The following is a 16,265-nucleotide window of genomic DNA, read 5'->3' on the forward strand; positions in this document are numbered from 1 at the left end:
CAATAACAATCCGGATATACCCCAACCAAAAACCCTGGATGAATGGAGAAATCTGTACCATGCTGGGAAAGGGGAAAGGGGATACCTAGTCAGTTACACAACTGAATGCATTCAACCAAAATGTGTCTTCCGCATTTAACCCAACCCCAGAGCCTGTACTGCAGCATTCTATGTCAGCAGAATGAGCCCAGATGACTCAGTGGCACGCGACATGTACAAGGCAAGCAGGTACGAGCTCCACAAATCCATTAGGGATGCAAAAAGACAACTCAATGTGTTACCCACCAAAGCCTCCCTACCAGATGAACTTAACATATTCTATGCTCGCTTCGAGACAGACTACTGAGCCATCCAGGATAGCTCTCGGTGCTCCGGACTACCAGGTGCTTTCGCTCTCCGAGGCTGAAATCTCAAAAGAGTGAATACTCACAAAGCCGCCGGCCCAGATGGCATTCTTGACCGCGTCGTCAGAGTGTGCACTGACCAGCTGGCGGGCGTCTAATTGGACATCTTCAACCTGTCCCTGTCCCAGGCTGTAATCCCAACTTGCTTCAAGGAGACCACCATCGTCCCAGTGCCCAAGAAAAGCAAGGTGACATGCCCAAATGACTATAGGCCCGTCGTACTCACCCCTGTCATCACAAAGTGCTTCGAGAGGCTGGTCACAGCCCACATCAAGGCCAGCATGCCAGGCACACTGGACCGACTACAATTTCCCTACCGCTCCAACAGATCCATGGGAGAGGCCATCACTATTTACATGGCCCTAACCCATCTGGACAGGAGGAACACCTACATGAAAATGCTGTTCATTGACTACAGTTCAGCATTCAACACCATTGTTCCCTCCAAGTTCGCCACCAAGCTCAGTGCCCTGGGTCTAGACACTACCCTCTGCAACTGGAAACTGGACTTCCTGACAAGCATACCACAGGCTGAAAGGATTGGCAACAACACCTCATACACACTGTCTCTTAACACAGAAGCACCCCAGGGGTGTGTTCTCAGCCCTCTGCTGTACTCCCTGTTCATCCACGACTGCGTAGCTCTCCTATAGGGAGGAGGTGAACTGGCATTGTAGTGCCAGGACAACAACCTCTCCCTCAACGTCAGCTAAACAAAGGAATTGATTGTTGACTTCAGGAAGCATAGGGAATATGTCCACATCAACAGAACTGCGGAAGTGAGAGTCAGCAGTTTTAAGTTCCTCCGCATCTACATCACCAAGGCCTTGACACGGACCAACAACAACAGCGCCTCTACTTCCTAAGGCGGCTGAAAAAACATGCCACCTCGGGTCCTCTCAATACTACCGCTGCACCATCGAGAGCATCCTGACCGGTTGCATCACAGCCTGGTACGGGAACTGCTCTGTCCACGACCGCAAGGCCCTAAAGCCGGTGGTGAAGACGGCCCAGTACATCACTGGGGCCGTGTTAACACCAATCCAGGACTTCTACTTGAAACGGTGCCTGAGGAAGTCCCAGCAGCATCATCAAAGACCTTACACACCCCAGCTACAAGCTGTTCACTCCCTTAGCGTCAGGGAGACGGTATTGGAACATGAGGTTTAATACCAACAGGCTCAGAGACCGTTTCTATCTACAAACCAATCAGACTTCTGAACACTTGAACTGAACTGACCACCTGCACTGACTCTCCGCACCTTAGTACACATGTACTCACGCACATACCCACACAGACATCCACACACACATACATCAGTGGCGGCTCCTCAGGGGAGGACCATCCTCCTCAGTGAATTTCATAAAAATACAAATAGTGAAATATTTAAAAAAGTTATCATTTTTAGATAAAACTATACTAAATATATTCACATTACCAAATAATTTATTAAAATACACTTTTACAATGAAGTCCTACAGTAGCCTCAACAGCACTCTGTAGGGTAGCACCATGGTGTAGCCAGAGGAGAGCTAGCTTCCGTCCTCCTCTGGGTACATTGACTTCAATTCAAAATCTAGGAGGCTCATGTTTCTCACCCCCTTCCATAGACTTACACAGTAATTATGACAACTTCCGGAGGACTTCCTCCAACCAATCAGAGCTCTTGCAGCATGAACTGATTACAGCTGTGAATTTGTTATATTCATTGCTAGACAGACATTTTCAAGTCTTGCCATAGATTTTAAAGCCGTTTTAAGTCAAAACTGTAGCTAGGCCACTCAGGAACATTCAATGTCGTCTTGGTAAGCAACGGCAGTGTATATCTGGCCTTGTGTTTTAGGTTTGTTTGTCCTGCTGAAAGGTGAATTTATTTCCCAGTGTCACGTGTGCTCCGGCCTCTAGGTCACCAGGCTGCTCATTAGGTCGCACACCTGTCACCAGCGTTAGGCACATAATGACACTCACCTGGACTCCATCACCTCCTTGATTACCTGCCCTTTATATGTCACTCCCTTTGGTTTCTTCTCCAGTCGTCATTGTTCCTGTTTCATGTCGGTGCGCTGTTCGTATTTCTTGTTCTGTTAATTTATTAATTAAATGTTATCACTCCCTGGACTTGCTTCCGACTTTCAGCGTACATCGTTACACCCAGGGTCTTTTGGCAAGCAGACTGGACTTGGTTTTCCTCTAGGATTTTGCCTGTGCTTAGCTCTATTCTGTTTCTTTTAATCCTAAAAAAAATTCCCTAGTCTTTGCTGATGACAAGCATACCCATAATATGATGCAACCACCACCATGCTTGAAAATATGAAGAGTGGCACTCAGTAATGTGTTGTGTTGGATTTGCCCCAAACATAATGCTTTATATTCAGGACATAAAGTTAATGTATGTTTTGGAATATTTTTACTCTGTACAGGATTCCTTATTTTCATTCTGCCATTTAGGTTAGTAATGTGGAGTAACTACGATGTTGTGGATCCATCCTCAGTTTTCTCCTATCACAGCCATTAAACTCTGTTTTAAAGTCAGCATTGGCCTCATGGTGAAATCCCTGAGCGGTTTCTTTCCTTTCCAGCAACTGAGTTAGGAAGGACGCCTATATCCTTGTAGTGACTTGGTGTATTGATACACCATCCAAAGTGTAATGATGCTCCAAAGTGTAACCATGCTCAAAGGGATGGATATTCAACCTCTGCTTTTTTGCATTTTTACCCATCTACCAATGGGTGCCCTTCTTTGCAAGGCATTGGAAAACCTCCCTGGTCTTTGTGGTTGAATCTGTGTTTGAAATTCACTGCTCGACTGAGGGACCTTACATATAATTGTGTGTGTAGGGTACAGAGATGAGGTAGTCATTCAAAAATCATGTTAAACACTATTATTGCACACAGAGTGAGTCCATGCAACTTATTATGTGACTTGTTAAGCAAATTGTTACTCCTGAACTTATTTAGGCTTGCCATAACAAAGTGGTTGAATACTTATTGACTCAAGACATTTCAGCTTTTCATTTTTAATGAATTTGTAAAAATGTCTAAAAACATCATTTCACTTTGACATTATAGGGTATTGTATTTGGTTTGGAAGTCCATATGTTTGTGAGTGAAGTGTTCATTGCGTTTCTGTCCTGGAATATGACATGCTAATCAATGATAAAGACATTGAGAGTTACTTTTACAAAATCGGTAAAGATCTGACCCACCAGTAGAGGGTGCCATCACCCTTAACTTTTTTATTCGCAGCATTGAGATGCAATTCTTTGAATTGTCATGGTTGTCCTTCTCTCGTTATCTCTACTCTGCGATAAGGACACAAAACCMCATCCGGAAAAATATCTTCCTCATAACCATAATGACATTTTCCAGCATTGTGCAAAGTGATATGTAGTTGAAGCTGAAGCCTTCGCTGGCTGGCTGTGTAGTGTAGTCAGTGAACCAATGCAGCATGGCAGATCAGAGATCCACCTTCGGGGCAGAAGTGAACTAGATCAATCAGCTCAGCTTTGTCAAAAGGAGAGAGCGAGACTAGGCYTCCTTTCCTCTCCTCGGCTCGATCTGCTGCTTCCCTTGCGTCTCTCTTTCTCTCTCTCTCTCTCACCACTCTTCAATCCACTTGTGCGGACTGTCACACAGTGGACCTTAAGTGTCACATCCACTTGGCAGGCTTTTCATGTTGAATTAATGGGGGGGGGGGCAAAAAACATAACTGTATAGCTGCCATATTAGACTAAATGTCAAATGTTCTGATATAGGAAAATGAAATATTCTTTATGAACATGTAGGCTACATTTCCAATCATCATAATGATGTGATAATATTAATTTGACCTCCTGAAGACCTGATTTGACTTTCTTGACAACTGGTAACAGCAGCTTCAAGCAACATAACTTGAGTGACTGGATCAACTCAACACTAGAAGGACACTTGTGATGACCATTTTAATACATGTATTATAGAAAGCCAACTACTGAAACTGACCATGTCTAAAAGCCTAATACAGTGTACCCTTACAGTGCATTCGGAAAATATTCAGACCTGTTGACTTTTTCCACATTTTGTTACGTTACAGCCTTATTCTAAAATGTATTAAATATTTTTTTTCCCTCAACAATCTACACACAAGCCCCCATTTACGACAAATAAAAAACAAAATACCTTATTTACATAAGTATTCAGATCCTTTGCTATGAGACTCGAAATTGAGTTCAGGTGCATCCGGTTTCCATTGATCATCCTTGAGATGTTTCTCCAACTTGACTGGAGTCTACCTGTGGTAAATGCAATTGATTGGACAGGATTTGGAAAGGCACACACCTGTCTATATAAGGGCCCACAGTTGACAGTGCATGTCAGAGCAAAAACCAAGCCATGAAGTCGAAGGAATTGCCCATAGAGCTCTGAGACAGGATTGTGTCGTGGCACAGATCTGAGGAAGGGTACCATTGAAGGTCGCCAAGAACACAGTGGCCTCCATCATTCTTAAATGGAAGAAGTTTGGAACCGCCAAGACTCTTCCTAGAGCTGGCCGCCCGGCCAAACTGAGCAATCGGGGGAGAAGGGCCTTGGTCAGGGAGGTGACCAAGAACCCGATGGTCACTCTGACAGAGTTCCAGAGTTCCTCTGTGGAGATGGGAGAACCTTCCAGTAGGACAACCATCTCTGAGGCACTCCACCAATCAGGCCTTTATGGTACAGTGGCCAGACGGAAGACATTCTTCAGTAAAAGGCACATGACAGCCCACTTGGAGTTTGCCAAAAGGCACCTAAAGGACTTTCAGACCATGAGAAACAAGATTCTCTGGTCTGTTGAAGCCAAGATTGAACTCGTTGGCCTGAATGCCAAGCGTCACGTCTGGAGGAAACCTGGCACCATCCCTGCGGTGAAGCATGGTGGTGGCAGCATCATGCTGTGAGGATCTATTTCAGCGGCAGGGACTGGGAGACTAGTCAGGATCGAGGGAAAGATGAACGGAGCAAAGTACAGAGAGATCCTTGATGAAAACCTGCTCCAGAGCACTCAGGACCTCAGACTGGGGCGGAGGTTCACCTTTCAACAGGACAACGACCCTAAGCGCACAGCCAAGACAATGAAGGGGTGGCTTCGGGACAAGTCTCTGAATGTCCTTAAATCGCACAGCCAGAGCCCGGACTTGAACCCAATCGAACATCTCTGGAGAGACCTGAAAATAGCTGTGCAGCGACGCTCCCCATCCAACCTGACAGAGCTTGAGAGGATCTGCAGAGAAGAATGGGAGAAACTCCCCAAATACAGGTGTGCCAAGCTTGTAGCATCATACCCAAGAAGACTCCACGCTGTAATCGCTGCCAAAGGTGCTTCAACAAAGTACTGAGTAAAGGGTCTGAATACCTATCTAAATGTGATATTTCCGTTTTAAATTTTTAATACATTTGGAAAAATGTCTAACATTTTCTTTTGCTTTGTCATTATGAGGTATTGTGTGTAGATTGATGTGGGGAAAAAACTATGTAATCAGTTTTAGAATAAGGCTGTAACACAATGTGGAAAAAGTCAAGGGGTCTGAATACTTTCCGAAAGCACTGTATATTCACCAGTGCACTATGCAAAAGCATTACTTGTATGAAATTATCTGAAACTACAGTTTCAGTGCTTTTCTCCATGTACAATATTAACGATGCCCAACGGAACATTTAAAATGAGTGTTGATACAGCCCACCATGAGTGTCTTAGGTTTACCCAACAGTGAAAATTCAATGCATGGAGTTCAAACTGTATTGAGAGAAAATTATATTTTTGTTCTGTTCTTATGGAAGCTCAAATACTAAATGTGACACATTTTAGTCCGCTTACTAACATCTAACGTCAAAGCCTGATGAATTTAAGTACAACAACAAAACATTACTCTTCGCTGTGGAATTAGTCCATTTTCCTATGCTTGTTTGCATGGCCTTGGTTTGCAGGATCACTTCTGATAGAAAATGAATGCTGATTTGAACAACAGACCCAAATAGTAGTTATTTTCACAGTTTTCATGAAGGAAACTATTGGTGGGGTTTCCAGTTTGACCATGACTGTGACCTTGACCTCAGAGTCCAGCTGTGTGAAGAGGGAACAGTGGGAGAGGTTGAGGAAATGAAGCTAAAATCACCACAGAGGACAGACTAATGATGTCAAACTTTTTTGTATTATTATGAAAAAGAGAATTAGACAGTCAATTTGTATTATAAAGGTTCATATGTTAAATCTTTGACCATCTGGAACTTATGTTGTAAAGATATGTATTTGTTCATTAATTTGTTAAGCCATGTATTCCCAACATGCACTCATAGGCTGGAAAACAGGGTGTTTGGAAAAAGTGAGGACAGCTTTACAATGGAGCTTCCTCAGGAACACACACACACACACACACGTTTGTTTTGACCATAACTTTCCACGTATAACCTTGCACTATAGAAAGACCTGAACACTGTGCACTGTCAATGCAGAATTCATAGTGTTTAAGGGAATAGCGTACAAAGTAATGGAATATCAGTACATACGGCATACTCACTGGAGAGGGAGAAGAGGTAAGGCTATAGCATAATGTAATCTAAGTAAAGACTAAATGTTTATCTGTTGATTTTTGTCTCCGTGGTCTTTGCAGTATTCCTCTGGTGGATGCGTTTGGATACTGTGACTGTCATGTTAGTGAATAATGATCCAAGGTGTCATTAAGGAATCACCAGTAAACTGAACCTGAACTAAAGCAGCAGTCAGAGGTTGTAGTAAGAGAGACATTTTAATAATATTCCTCGTATTAGCCAACTAATACCCAGTTTTAGCTTAATTAAACACTCAGTCAAGTGGGGAACGCTAAGCTTAAATATTTAAAGCAGGATAAAAGACAAGAGGGAGGACAAGGTTCCCGAGCGGTATTACTGTATTTAGAAACTGTATTACATAGTCGGATTAAGCGCATTCCTTGGAAGCTCATCAATTAGTCTGAAACTTTGACATGCAGAGAAGTCTTACAACACTAAGCATATTTCCTGACAAGTATGCCTACACGGGAGCTTATGATGAACTGTAGGTCTCGCTCACATGATGTTATACTGTATGTTACTTCGATGTGCAGCTGGTTGAAGAAACAAAATATGATACAGAAAGTCTACACATAGCCGAATATAATCTGACACTACAGTTAGGCATATGTAATTCTGCTTTGTAACCCAGACCTACAGTTCATCATAAGCTCCTGACCCAAAGTCTATTTCAGGTTAAGGAACTACTGTGCACTGAAATGATACAACAGAAAACAAAATAGTCCTGCCGCTTTAACTGGTTCAGATAAATCAACAAAAACATGTTTCATAGCCAAGATTGAAGCACTGGGGAAATTCTCAACAGCTGTGTACATCCCTGCCTGCCCATCCCCACCCCCTCCTGAGGAGGCTTCACAGCACATTGCACATGCCAGAATGAGTTCCCTGTCTCCCTCGGCTCCTCTTGCCTAATTCCAGGAAGATAAATAGTCCAGCTTGACTACAACTGAGACTCATACATGGGTCTCTGACCTGCCTACAATCTCTTCTTTCTGTCTTTGTTTCCTGGTAGCATGCCTCATGCTCTCTTCCTTTATAACTGGAGTATAAAAGCAGAGGTAGTCTTGCTGATTTAAACTCACACATTTGCTTCATTTTATATCCAACTGGATGGGTTGGGATATGATACAGAGAGGACCTGAATTTGCTATATTCTGGTTACAAGTCCAGCCTTCCTCTGGACTGTAGTAGGACCTTCCTTGACCTCAGTGTGTGTCACACCCTTTGTTGATGTACACTGAACAAAAATATAAACGCAACATGCAACAACAAGATTTTACGGAGTTACATTTCATATAAGGAAATTGGTCAATTTAAATGAATTCATTAGGCCTTAATCTATGGATTTTACATGACTAGGAATCCAGATATGTATCTGTTGGTCACAAATACCTTTTTTTTTTTWAAGTAGGGGCGTGGATCAGAAAACCAGTCAGTATCTGTTGTGACCACCATTTGCCTCATGCAGTGCGACACATTTCCATCACATAGAGTTGATCAGGCTGTTGATTGTGGCCTGTGGAATGTTGTCCCACTCCTCTTCAATGGCTGTGCGAAGTTGCTGGATATTGGTGTGAACTGGAATACACTGTCGTACACGTTTATCCAGAGCATCCCAAACATGCTTAATGGGTGACATGTCTGGTGAGTATGCAGGCCATGGAAGAACTGGGACATTTTCAGCTTCCAGGAATTGTGTACAGATCCTTGCGACATGGARCCGTGTATTATCATGCTTGGAGGATCTTGTCACGGTCACTCTGTACATTCAAATTGTCATCGATAAAATGCAATTGTGTTTGTTGTCCGTAGCTTATGCCTGCCCATACCATAATCCCACTGCCACCATGGGGCACTCTGTTCACAACGTTGACATCAGCAAACCGCTCGCCCCCACACAACGCCATACACATGGTCTGCGGATGTGAGACCGGTTGTACGTACTACCAAATTCTCTAAAACGACATTGGAGGTTGTTTCTGGTAGAGAAATTAACATTAAATTCTCTGGCAACAGCTCTGGTGGACATTCCTGCAGTCAGCATGCCAATTGTTCGCTCCCTCAAAACTTGAGACATCTGTGGCATTGTGTTGTGTGACAGAACTGCACATTTTAGAGTGGCCTTTTATTGTCCCCAGAACAAGGTGCACCTGTGTAATGATCATACTGTTTAATACGTTTCTTGATATGCCACACCTGTCAGGCGGCTGAATTATCTTGGCAAAGGAGAAATGCTCACTAACAGGGATGTAAACAAATTTGTGCTCARAATTTGAGAGAAATAAGCTTTTTGTGCATATGGAACATTTATGGGATCTTKTATTTCAGSTCAAGAAACTTGGGACCAACACTTTACATGTTGTGTTTATATTTTTGTTCAGTGTATTTGTCCTCCATGCCGTAAGTGGAAAACGTCTCATAACAGTTCCCTGGTATATTCAAGGTGTGGGGTTGAGGATATCCTCTGAGGTGTCCTGCTTGTATCCACTCTGTTTAAAAGCTTAATAGGTGAGGGGACTTGCTCCAGTCTTTGGCTGATTACTGCTTTAGGCCTGCCCCTGTTAGATTGAAGAGATAGCAATCATCTTCCAGACAAACAACACATGCAGATGGGAGTCTGTTTTTCCAGCAGAACCTTAACCCAACGTGGGATGGCTTCCTCGTGGGATAGGCATTGTTCTGAGCAGGAAGCACATCTATGTTGAACATAACCTATAAGAGACTTCTCTTGATGACGACGCATTGTCCCAGCATTGAATTCTTTCCTATACGGGATTTGTAATTATACTACAACAGATGCGTTCTTACAACACTGCCGCTTTGTGTTGATGCCATTTGTTTCTCGTGACACAACCCCCCCCCCCCCCCCCACCCCCCCCCCCACCCACACACCACACACCGCCCTTCCAGCATAATTCTAAAAGTCATTTTCTGCTTAACGGAAAAAGGCATACCTTTAGGTCCACTTAAAATGTCAACAAGATGTGTCGCATCATTCTTTGCCTGAAGTTGTGCAAAATGCTACTCAACAATGTGGACATCAGTCATTAGTCAAGATGAAGTAAACACAGCTTGTGCATGCTCTGAGTAAAGCATTTAAAGCATTTTAAATATCATAATAATTGTGTCTACGTGTTTGAAAATCTACGCATTTGTTCTAATATGAAGCTCTGTACTGTGTATTCATACAGTAGGCACGTATACCACCACACAATCGTGTGATGAAAGTCCAAGAGATAAAGTAGGCCTACATCTCCCCCAACAAGACAACAGACAGTCTGACTCCAGACTAAATCAGCACTGTGTGATAGATATAATGAATACAGAGGATTAGAACTTCTCTCTCATTTGGTCTGCCTGCTTTGAGGTTCTAAGCCTTCATATTCAAGATGCTTAGGCGATACCACCCTTTTCAAAAGCAAACTCCATGGTGGCCTTATCATTCTTAAGCCATACAAGGTCGGATTCTTGCTTTTTTGATCCACATTTCTATGCTGTATCTATAGCATAGTAAAAGTAAGCCACATGCCTGTTTCAGTTTGTTTAAATCTTTTGAGTTGTGTGTTGTTCACCCCCTGGGTTCATGTTGTAGGTGTTAATTTAGGTAACATACAGAGGGGTCCTAAAATGATTGACACCCTTAATAAACATTAGCAATAATTACTGTATAAAATAAATAATTCAAATACTGAGCTTTTTAAAATGTATTTTATACTATTACAATTGCTCAGAGAAAGAAATGTTGTTTAACAAGTAATATTTTTTTCTCTCAAAAGGGTAGGGGTCAAAATGATTGACAAGGATTACAGATAATCCTGAATGAATCGTGAATAATGAGTGAGAGATCATACCCCCAAGACATGCTAACCTCCCCTGTTATTGGTGATGGTGAGAGGATAGCATGTCTTGGGGGTATAATCTTTGACCCTCTATAACTTTCTCACTCATCATTATTCACGATTCATTCAGGACTATCCGTTATCACGGTAGCATCCACATTAATATAGAAGTGTTTAGAAACATATTCTATTCTTATTTACAATAATAGTGACAAATTATTTACCATTCATTTCTATTGGGCACAAAATAATCTGAAACACAACCAAAACAAACGGCAAATGCATCCATTTGCTCCCGAGTGGCGCAGCGGTCTAAGGCACTGTRTTTCAGTGCTCGAGGTGTCACTACAGACCCTGGTTCGATCCCGGGCTGTATAACAACCGGCCGTGATCGGGAGTCCCATAGGACGGTGCACAATTGGCCCAGCGTCATCCGGGTTAGAGGATGGTTTGGCCGGGGTAGGCCGTCATTGTAAAATAATAATTTGTTAACGGACTTGCCTAGTTAAATAAAAGTTTTAAAAAATAATACAAAAAAAGTATTGTCCAACAACTTTGTATTGTCACAAGCTTGATGTAGTCATTGTGTGCTAGGAATATGAGTGCAGCACAGATTGTCATCCATGAAACTCTTAAAGGCAAAACACCTTTCTGAAGGTTCATGAAACAGACAGCAATGATTACTCATCACATTAAATACTGTTGTACACATCATGCATGGTCTTGTCTTTGGATGTTTGCGTGTCATGATAAACAAGGAAAGGAAAGGAAAGGAAAGGAAAGGAAAGGGGGATACCTAGTCAGTTGTACAACTGAATGCCTTCAACTGATAAACAGTTAACACCCTCATGTAAGAGTTGTGGTTGTGTTTTACTTCATAACAACATAATGTCTTTGGTGTGTTTGAATCCCGATAACGTAATATATAATTCTCTTTTATATCTGTTGTATTATTACCTCTTTTTATATCTGTTTTACTAATAGAGTTAGGAAACAACAACCAGAGAGACTCATCACCTGAGGATGTAGAGCGTTTACACAGGCAGCAGACTGTAGCGAACCAGAACCACCACTCTGAGCCACACTCCCCCAGCACAGTCCCCAGGAGGTACACCATCGGAGGGCAAGGGCCCCGCAGTGCCAGAGACCCCCTGACCATGCAGCACACTGACGTAGAGAGGAAGAAAGAGGTGTTCCTGGAGCACCTGAAGCAGAGGTATCCTCACCATGCTGCTGTCATCATGGGCCATCAGGACCGCCTCAGAGACCATGTAAGTAGAACCCTTTTTTAATTGGTTGGTTCTGATTCCCCTGCATAATGGCATGATATACACTGTAGGCTGGTGTTGTTATTGTATTGGTGTGAGTATATCAACCACTGTATAAGGATATCAAAGCACATATGACACATTTGTCTCACTATGCCTTGAATTGAAGAATTTAATGAATGTAGAACTTATTTTTTTTTTTTATGAATTCAATACATAGTGTTTCATCAATACATGCAATACATTAATTCGAAACTATGGTGTGGTGTCAGGTGTGCCTGGCCTGGAGTGTAGCCTCATGTAAATTATGGAAATAGAGATGTCAATAAGAATTGTCAGTAAAACAGAATAAAGTATGGAACAATTTCAGTATATGCCTACTGTGAAGGCCAGCCTACCTGAAATAGCGGTGCCGCCTCGCCAGAGGGAGGTGCCGTGCGCGCGCTGATGCTAGAAGTGGCCATTTGGTAAAATAAACTGTGACTGTTCTACAAGTTAGACAGGTAAATCCAGACCCGCATTTGGGCTAGGTGGAGATCGTTTCCATGGCCACACCTGTCACATCGAGGAAAGCTCATTTTACAAGCGAACGCCGTCTTGTTGCAGTCATTGCGAATTGAGTAGGACACATGCAACGCGCGCTCACCCTCGGATTGAGGCTTTGATATTTAGGCTACGTTCAGGTAAACTATCGTTGAAAGTAGGCCTACATTAGACTACTTTACCTCCAGTTGTGCAATTACAGTAGGTAGCCTATAGCGCAGATGCTTGTACAGTAGTGATAACTTGTTGGTGGTTTGCAGATAAACGTGTTCGATATAAGGATAGTAGATATACGCAATAACCTGCCCTGCATACTTTCCAGTCAGTGTAACCTATGTTACCAGTATATACATTTATTTTTACGTATGTTTTTTTTCTCATTTCAATTTAGTCTGGCGCCTACACTCCAAGTACATCAATGTCTATTTGCGTTAATTTTGTATTTTTCTTAAAGGGATAGTTCAACCAAATTACCATGTGAGCTGTCTATGGACAAGGTATGTATGATAGCAATCTATGCTTTGGTTTTATTTCTCAGTCACTGTTTCAAAATGCCAACGTTTTAGCATTTGTGGCACAACTCACATTCAAGTCATGGTACGATATTATTAGACATTTTCTACATCCTCATGTCCAAATAAACCGAAAGTATCAAAAATGGATTGTTTATAGATGATTTGAAAACAATGCGCAAAAAATGTTACCTACCGTGACTTGGGTATTTGTGCCACAAAGCTAAAACATTAGCATTTGGGAACAGTTCCAGGTAAACGAAACCGACGCATGTATTGTTGTCATACCTTGTCCATACACTGCTTACAGGGTAGGGAACCAATGTATAATTTTGTAATTTGGTTTAACTATCCCTTTAAATGAGGGGAATAGCCTAGGTCAACAGTTATGTCTTGGAAAAAATACTGTTCTATCTTAAACCATTTTTGGTATTTATAGATTAATAGGTTTATATATACAGTTGAAGTCAGAAGTTTACATACACTTAGGTTGGAGTCATTAAAACTTGTTTTTCAACCACTCCACAAATTTCTTGTTAACAAACTATAGTTTTGGCAAGTCGGTTAGGACATCTACTTTGCGCATGACACAAGTCATTTTTCCAACAATTGTTTACAGACCGATTATTTCACTTATAATTCACTGTATCACAATTCCAGTGGGTCAGAAGTTTACATACACTAAATTGACTGTGCCTTTAAACAGCTTGTAAAATTCCTGAAAATGATGTCATGGCGTTAGAAGCTTCTGATAGGCTAATTGACATCATTTGAGTCAATTGGAGGTGTACCTGTGGATTAGAGGTCGACCGATTACTGGAGGACCAAAAAAAAGCAGATACCAATTAATTGTCTGATTTTATTTATTTGTAATAATGACAATTACAACAATACTGAATGAACACTTTTATTTTAACTTAATATAATACATCAATAAAATCAATTTAGCCTAAAATAAAATGAAACATGTTCAATGTGGTTTAAATAATGCAAAAACAAAGTGTTGGAGAAGAAAGTAGAAGTGCAATATGTGCCATGTAAAAAGGCTAACGTTTAAGTTCCTTGCTCAGAACATGAGAATATTTTAAAGCTGGTGGTTCCTTTTAACATGAGTCTTCAATATTCCCAGGTAAGAAGTTTTAGGTTGTAGTTATTATAGGAATTATAGGACTATTTCTCTCTATACCATTTGTATTTCATATACCTTTGACTATTGGATGTTCTTATAGGCACTTTAGTATTGCCAGTGTAACAATATAGCTTCCGTCCCTCTCCTCGCCCCTACCTGGGCTTGAACCAGGGACACACCGACAACAGCCACCTTCGAAGCATTGTTACCCATCGCTCCACAAAAGCCRCGGCCCTTGCAGAGCAAGGGGAACAACTACTTCAAGGTCTCAGAGCGAGTGACGTCACCGATTGAAACGCTATTAGCGCGCACCCCGCTAACTAGCTAGCCATTTCACATCAGTTACACCAGCCTAATCTCGGGAGTTGACAGGCTTGAAGTCATAAATGGCTCAATGCTTGAAGCACAGAGAAGAGCTGCTGGCGAATGCACGAAAGTGCTGTTTGAATGAATGCTTACGAGCCTGCTGCTGCCTACCACCACTCAGTCAGACTGCTCTTTTAAATACCAAATCATAGACTTAATTATAACATAATAACACACAGAAATACGAGCCTTAGGTCATTAATATGGTCAAATCCGGAAACTATCATTTCGAAAACAAAACGTATATTTGAAATACGGAACCGTTCCGTATTTTATCTAACGGGTGGCATCCCTAAGTCTAAATATTGCTGTAACATTGAAGGTTGTGCAATGTAATGTCATAATTATGTACAATTCTGGCAAATTAATTACGGTCTTTGTTWGGAAGAAATAGTCTACACACAGTTCGCAACGAGCCAGGCGGCCCAAACTGCTCCATATACCCTGACTCTGCTTGCACGGTACGCAAGAGAAGTGACACAATTTCCCTAGTTAAAAGAAATTCATGTTAGCAGGCAATATTAACTAAATATGCAGGTTTAAAAATATATACTTGTGTATTGATTTTAAAGAAAGGCATTGATGTCTATGGTTAGGTACACATTGGTGCAACGACAGTGCATTTTTCGCAAATGCGGTTGTTAAATCATTACCCGTTTGGCAAAGTAGGCTGTGATTCGATGAGAAAATAACAGGCACCACATCGATTATATGCAACGCAGGAAAAGCTAGATAAACTAGTAATATCATCAACCATGTGTAGTTAATTAGTGATTGTTAAGATTGATCGTTTTTTTGTAAGATAAGTTTAATGCTAGCTAGAAACTTACCTTGGCTTCTTGATGCACTCGCATAACAGGTAGTCAGCCTGCAACGCAGTCTCCTCGTGGAGTGCAATGTAATCGGCCACAAATGCCGATTACCGATTGTTATGAAAACTTGAAATTGGTCCTAATTAATCGGCCATTCCGATTAATCGGTCGACCTCTACTGTGGATGTATTTCAAGGCCTRCCTTCAAACTCAAACTTTGCTTGACATCATGGGAAAATCAAAAAAAATCARCCAAGACCTCAGAAAAAAATGTAGACTTCCACAAGTATAGTTCATCCTTGGGAGCAATTTCCAAACACCTGAAGGTACCACGTTCATCTGTACAAACAATAGTACGCAAGTATAAACTCCATGGGACCACACAGCTGTCATACTGCTCAGGAAGGAGACGCGTTCTGTCTCCTAGAGATGAAYGTACTTTGGTGCGAAAAGTGCAAATCAATCCCAGRACAACAGCAAAGGACCTTGTGAAGATGCTGGAGGAAACCGGTACAAATGTATCTATATCCACAGTAAAACGAGTCCTATATTGACATAACCTGAAAGGCTGCTCAGCAAGGAAGAAGCCACTGCTCCAAAACTGCCATAAACAAGCCAGACTATGGTTTGCAACTGCACATGAGGACAAAGATCGCGCTTTTTGGAGAAATGTCCTCTGGTCAGATTAAACAAAAGTAGAACTGTTCGGCCTTAATGACCATCGTTAAGTTCGGAGGAAAAAGGGGGAGGCTTGCAAGCCAAAGAACACCGTCCCAGCCGTGAAGCACGGGGTGGCAGCATCATGTTGTGGGGGTGCTTTGCTGCAG

At 41.9% G+C, this 16,265-nt stretch overlaps 1 protein-coding gene across 1 annotated transcript in view; it reads left to right on the forward strand.

Annotated features, from left to right (window-relative positions):
* si:ch211-207d6.2 (sickle tail protein homolog) overlaps nt 1-16,265 on the forward strand; it is an 85,396-nt gene that overhangs the window by 10,527 nt on the left and 58,604 nt on the right. The window contains exon 2 of the mRNA XM_070436563.1: nt 11,793-12,079. Within this exon, the coding sequence (XP_070292664.1) occupies nt 11,793-12,079 (287 nt within the window). The remainder of the gene's footprint in view (nt 1-11,792; nt 12,080-16,265) is intronic.

This window comes from Salvelinus sp. IW2-2015, linkage group LG32 (assembly GCF_002910315.2).
Source record: "Salvelinus sp. IW2-2015 linkage group LG32, ASM291031v2, whole genome shotgun sequence".
NCBI classification, from domain to species: domain Eukaryota; kingdom Metazoa; phylum Chordata; class Actinopteri; order Salmoniformes; family Salmonidae; genus Salvelinus; species Salvelinus sp. IW2-2015.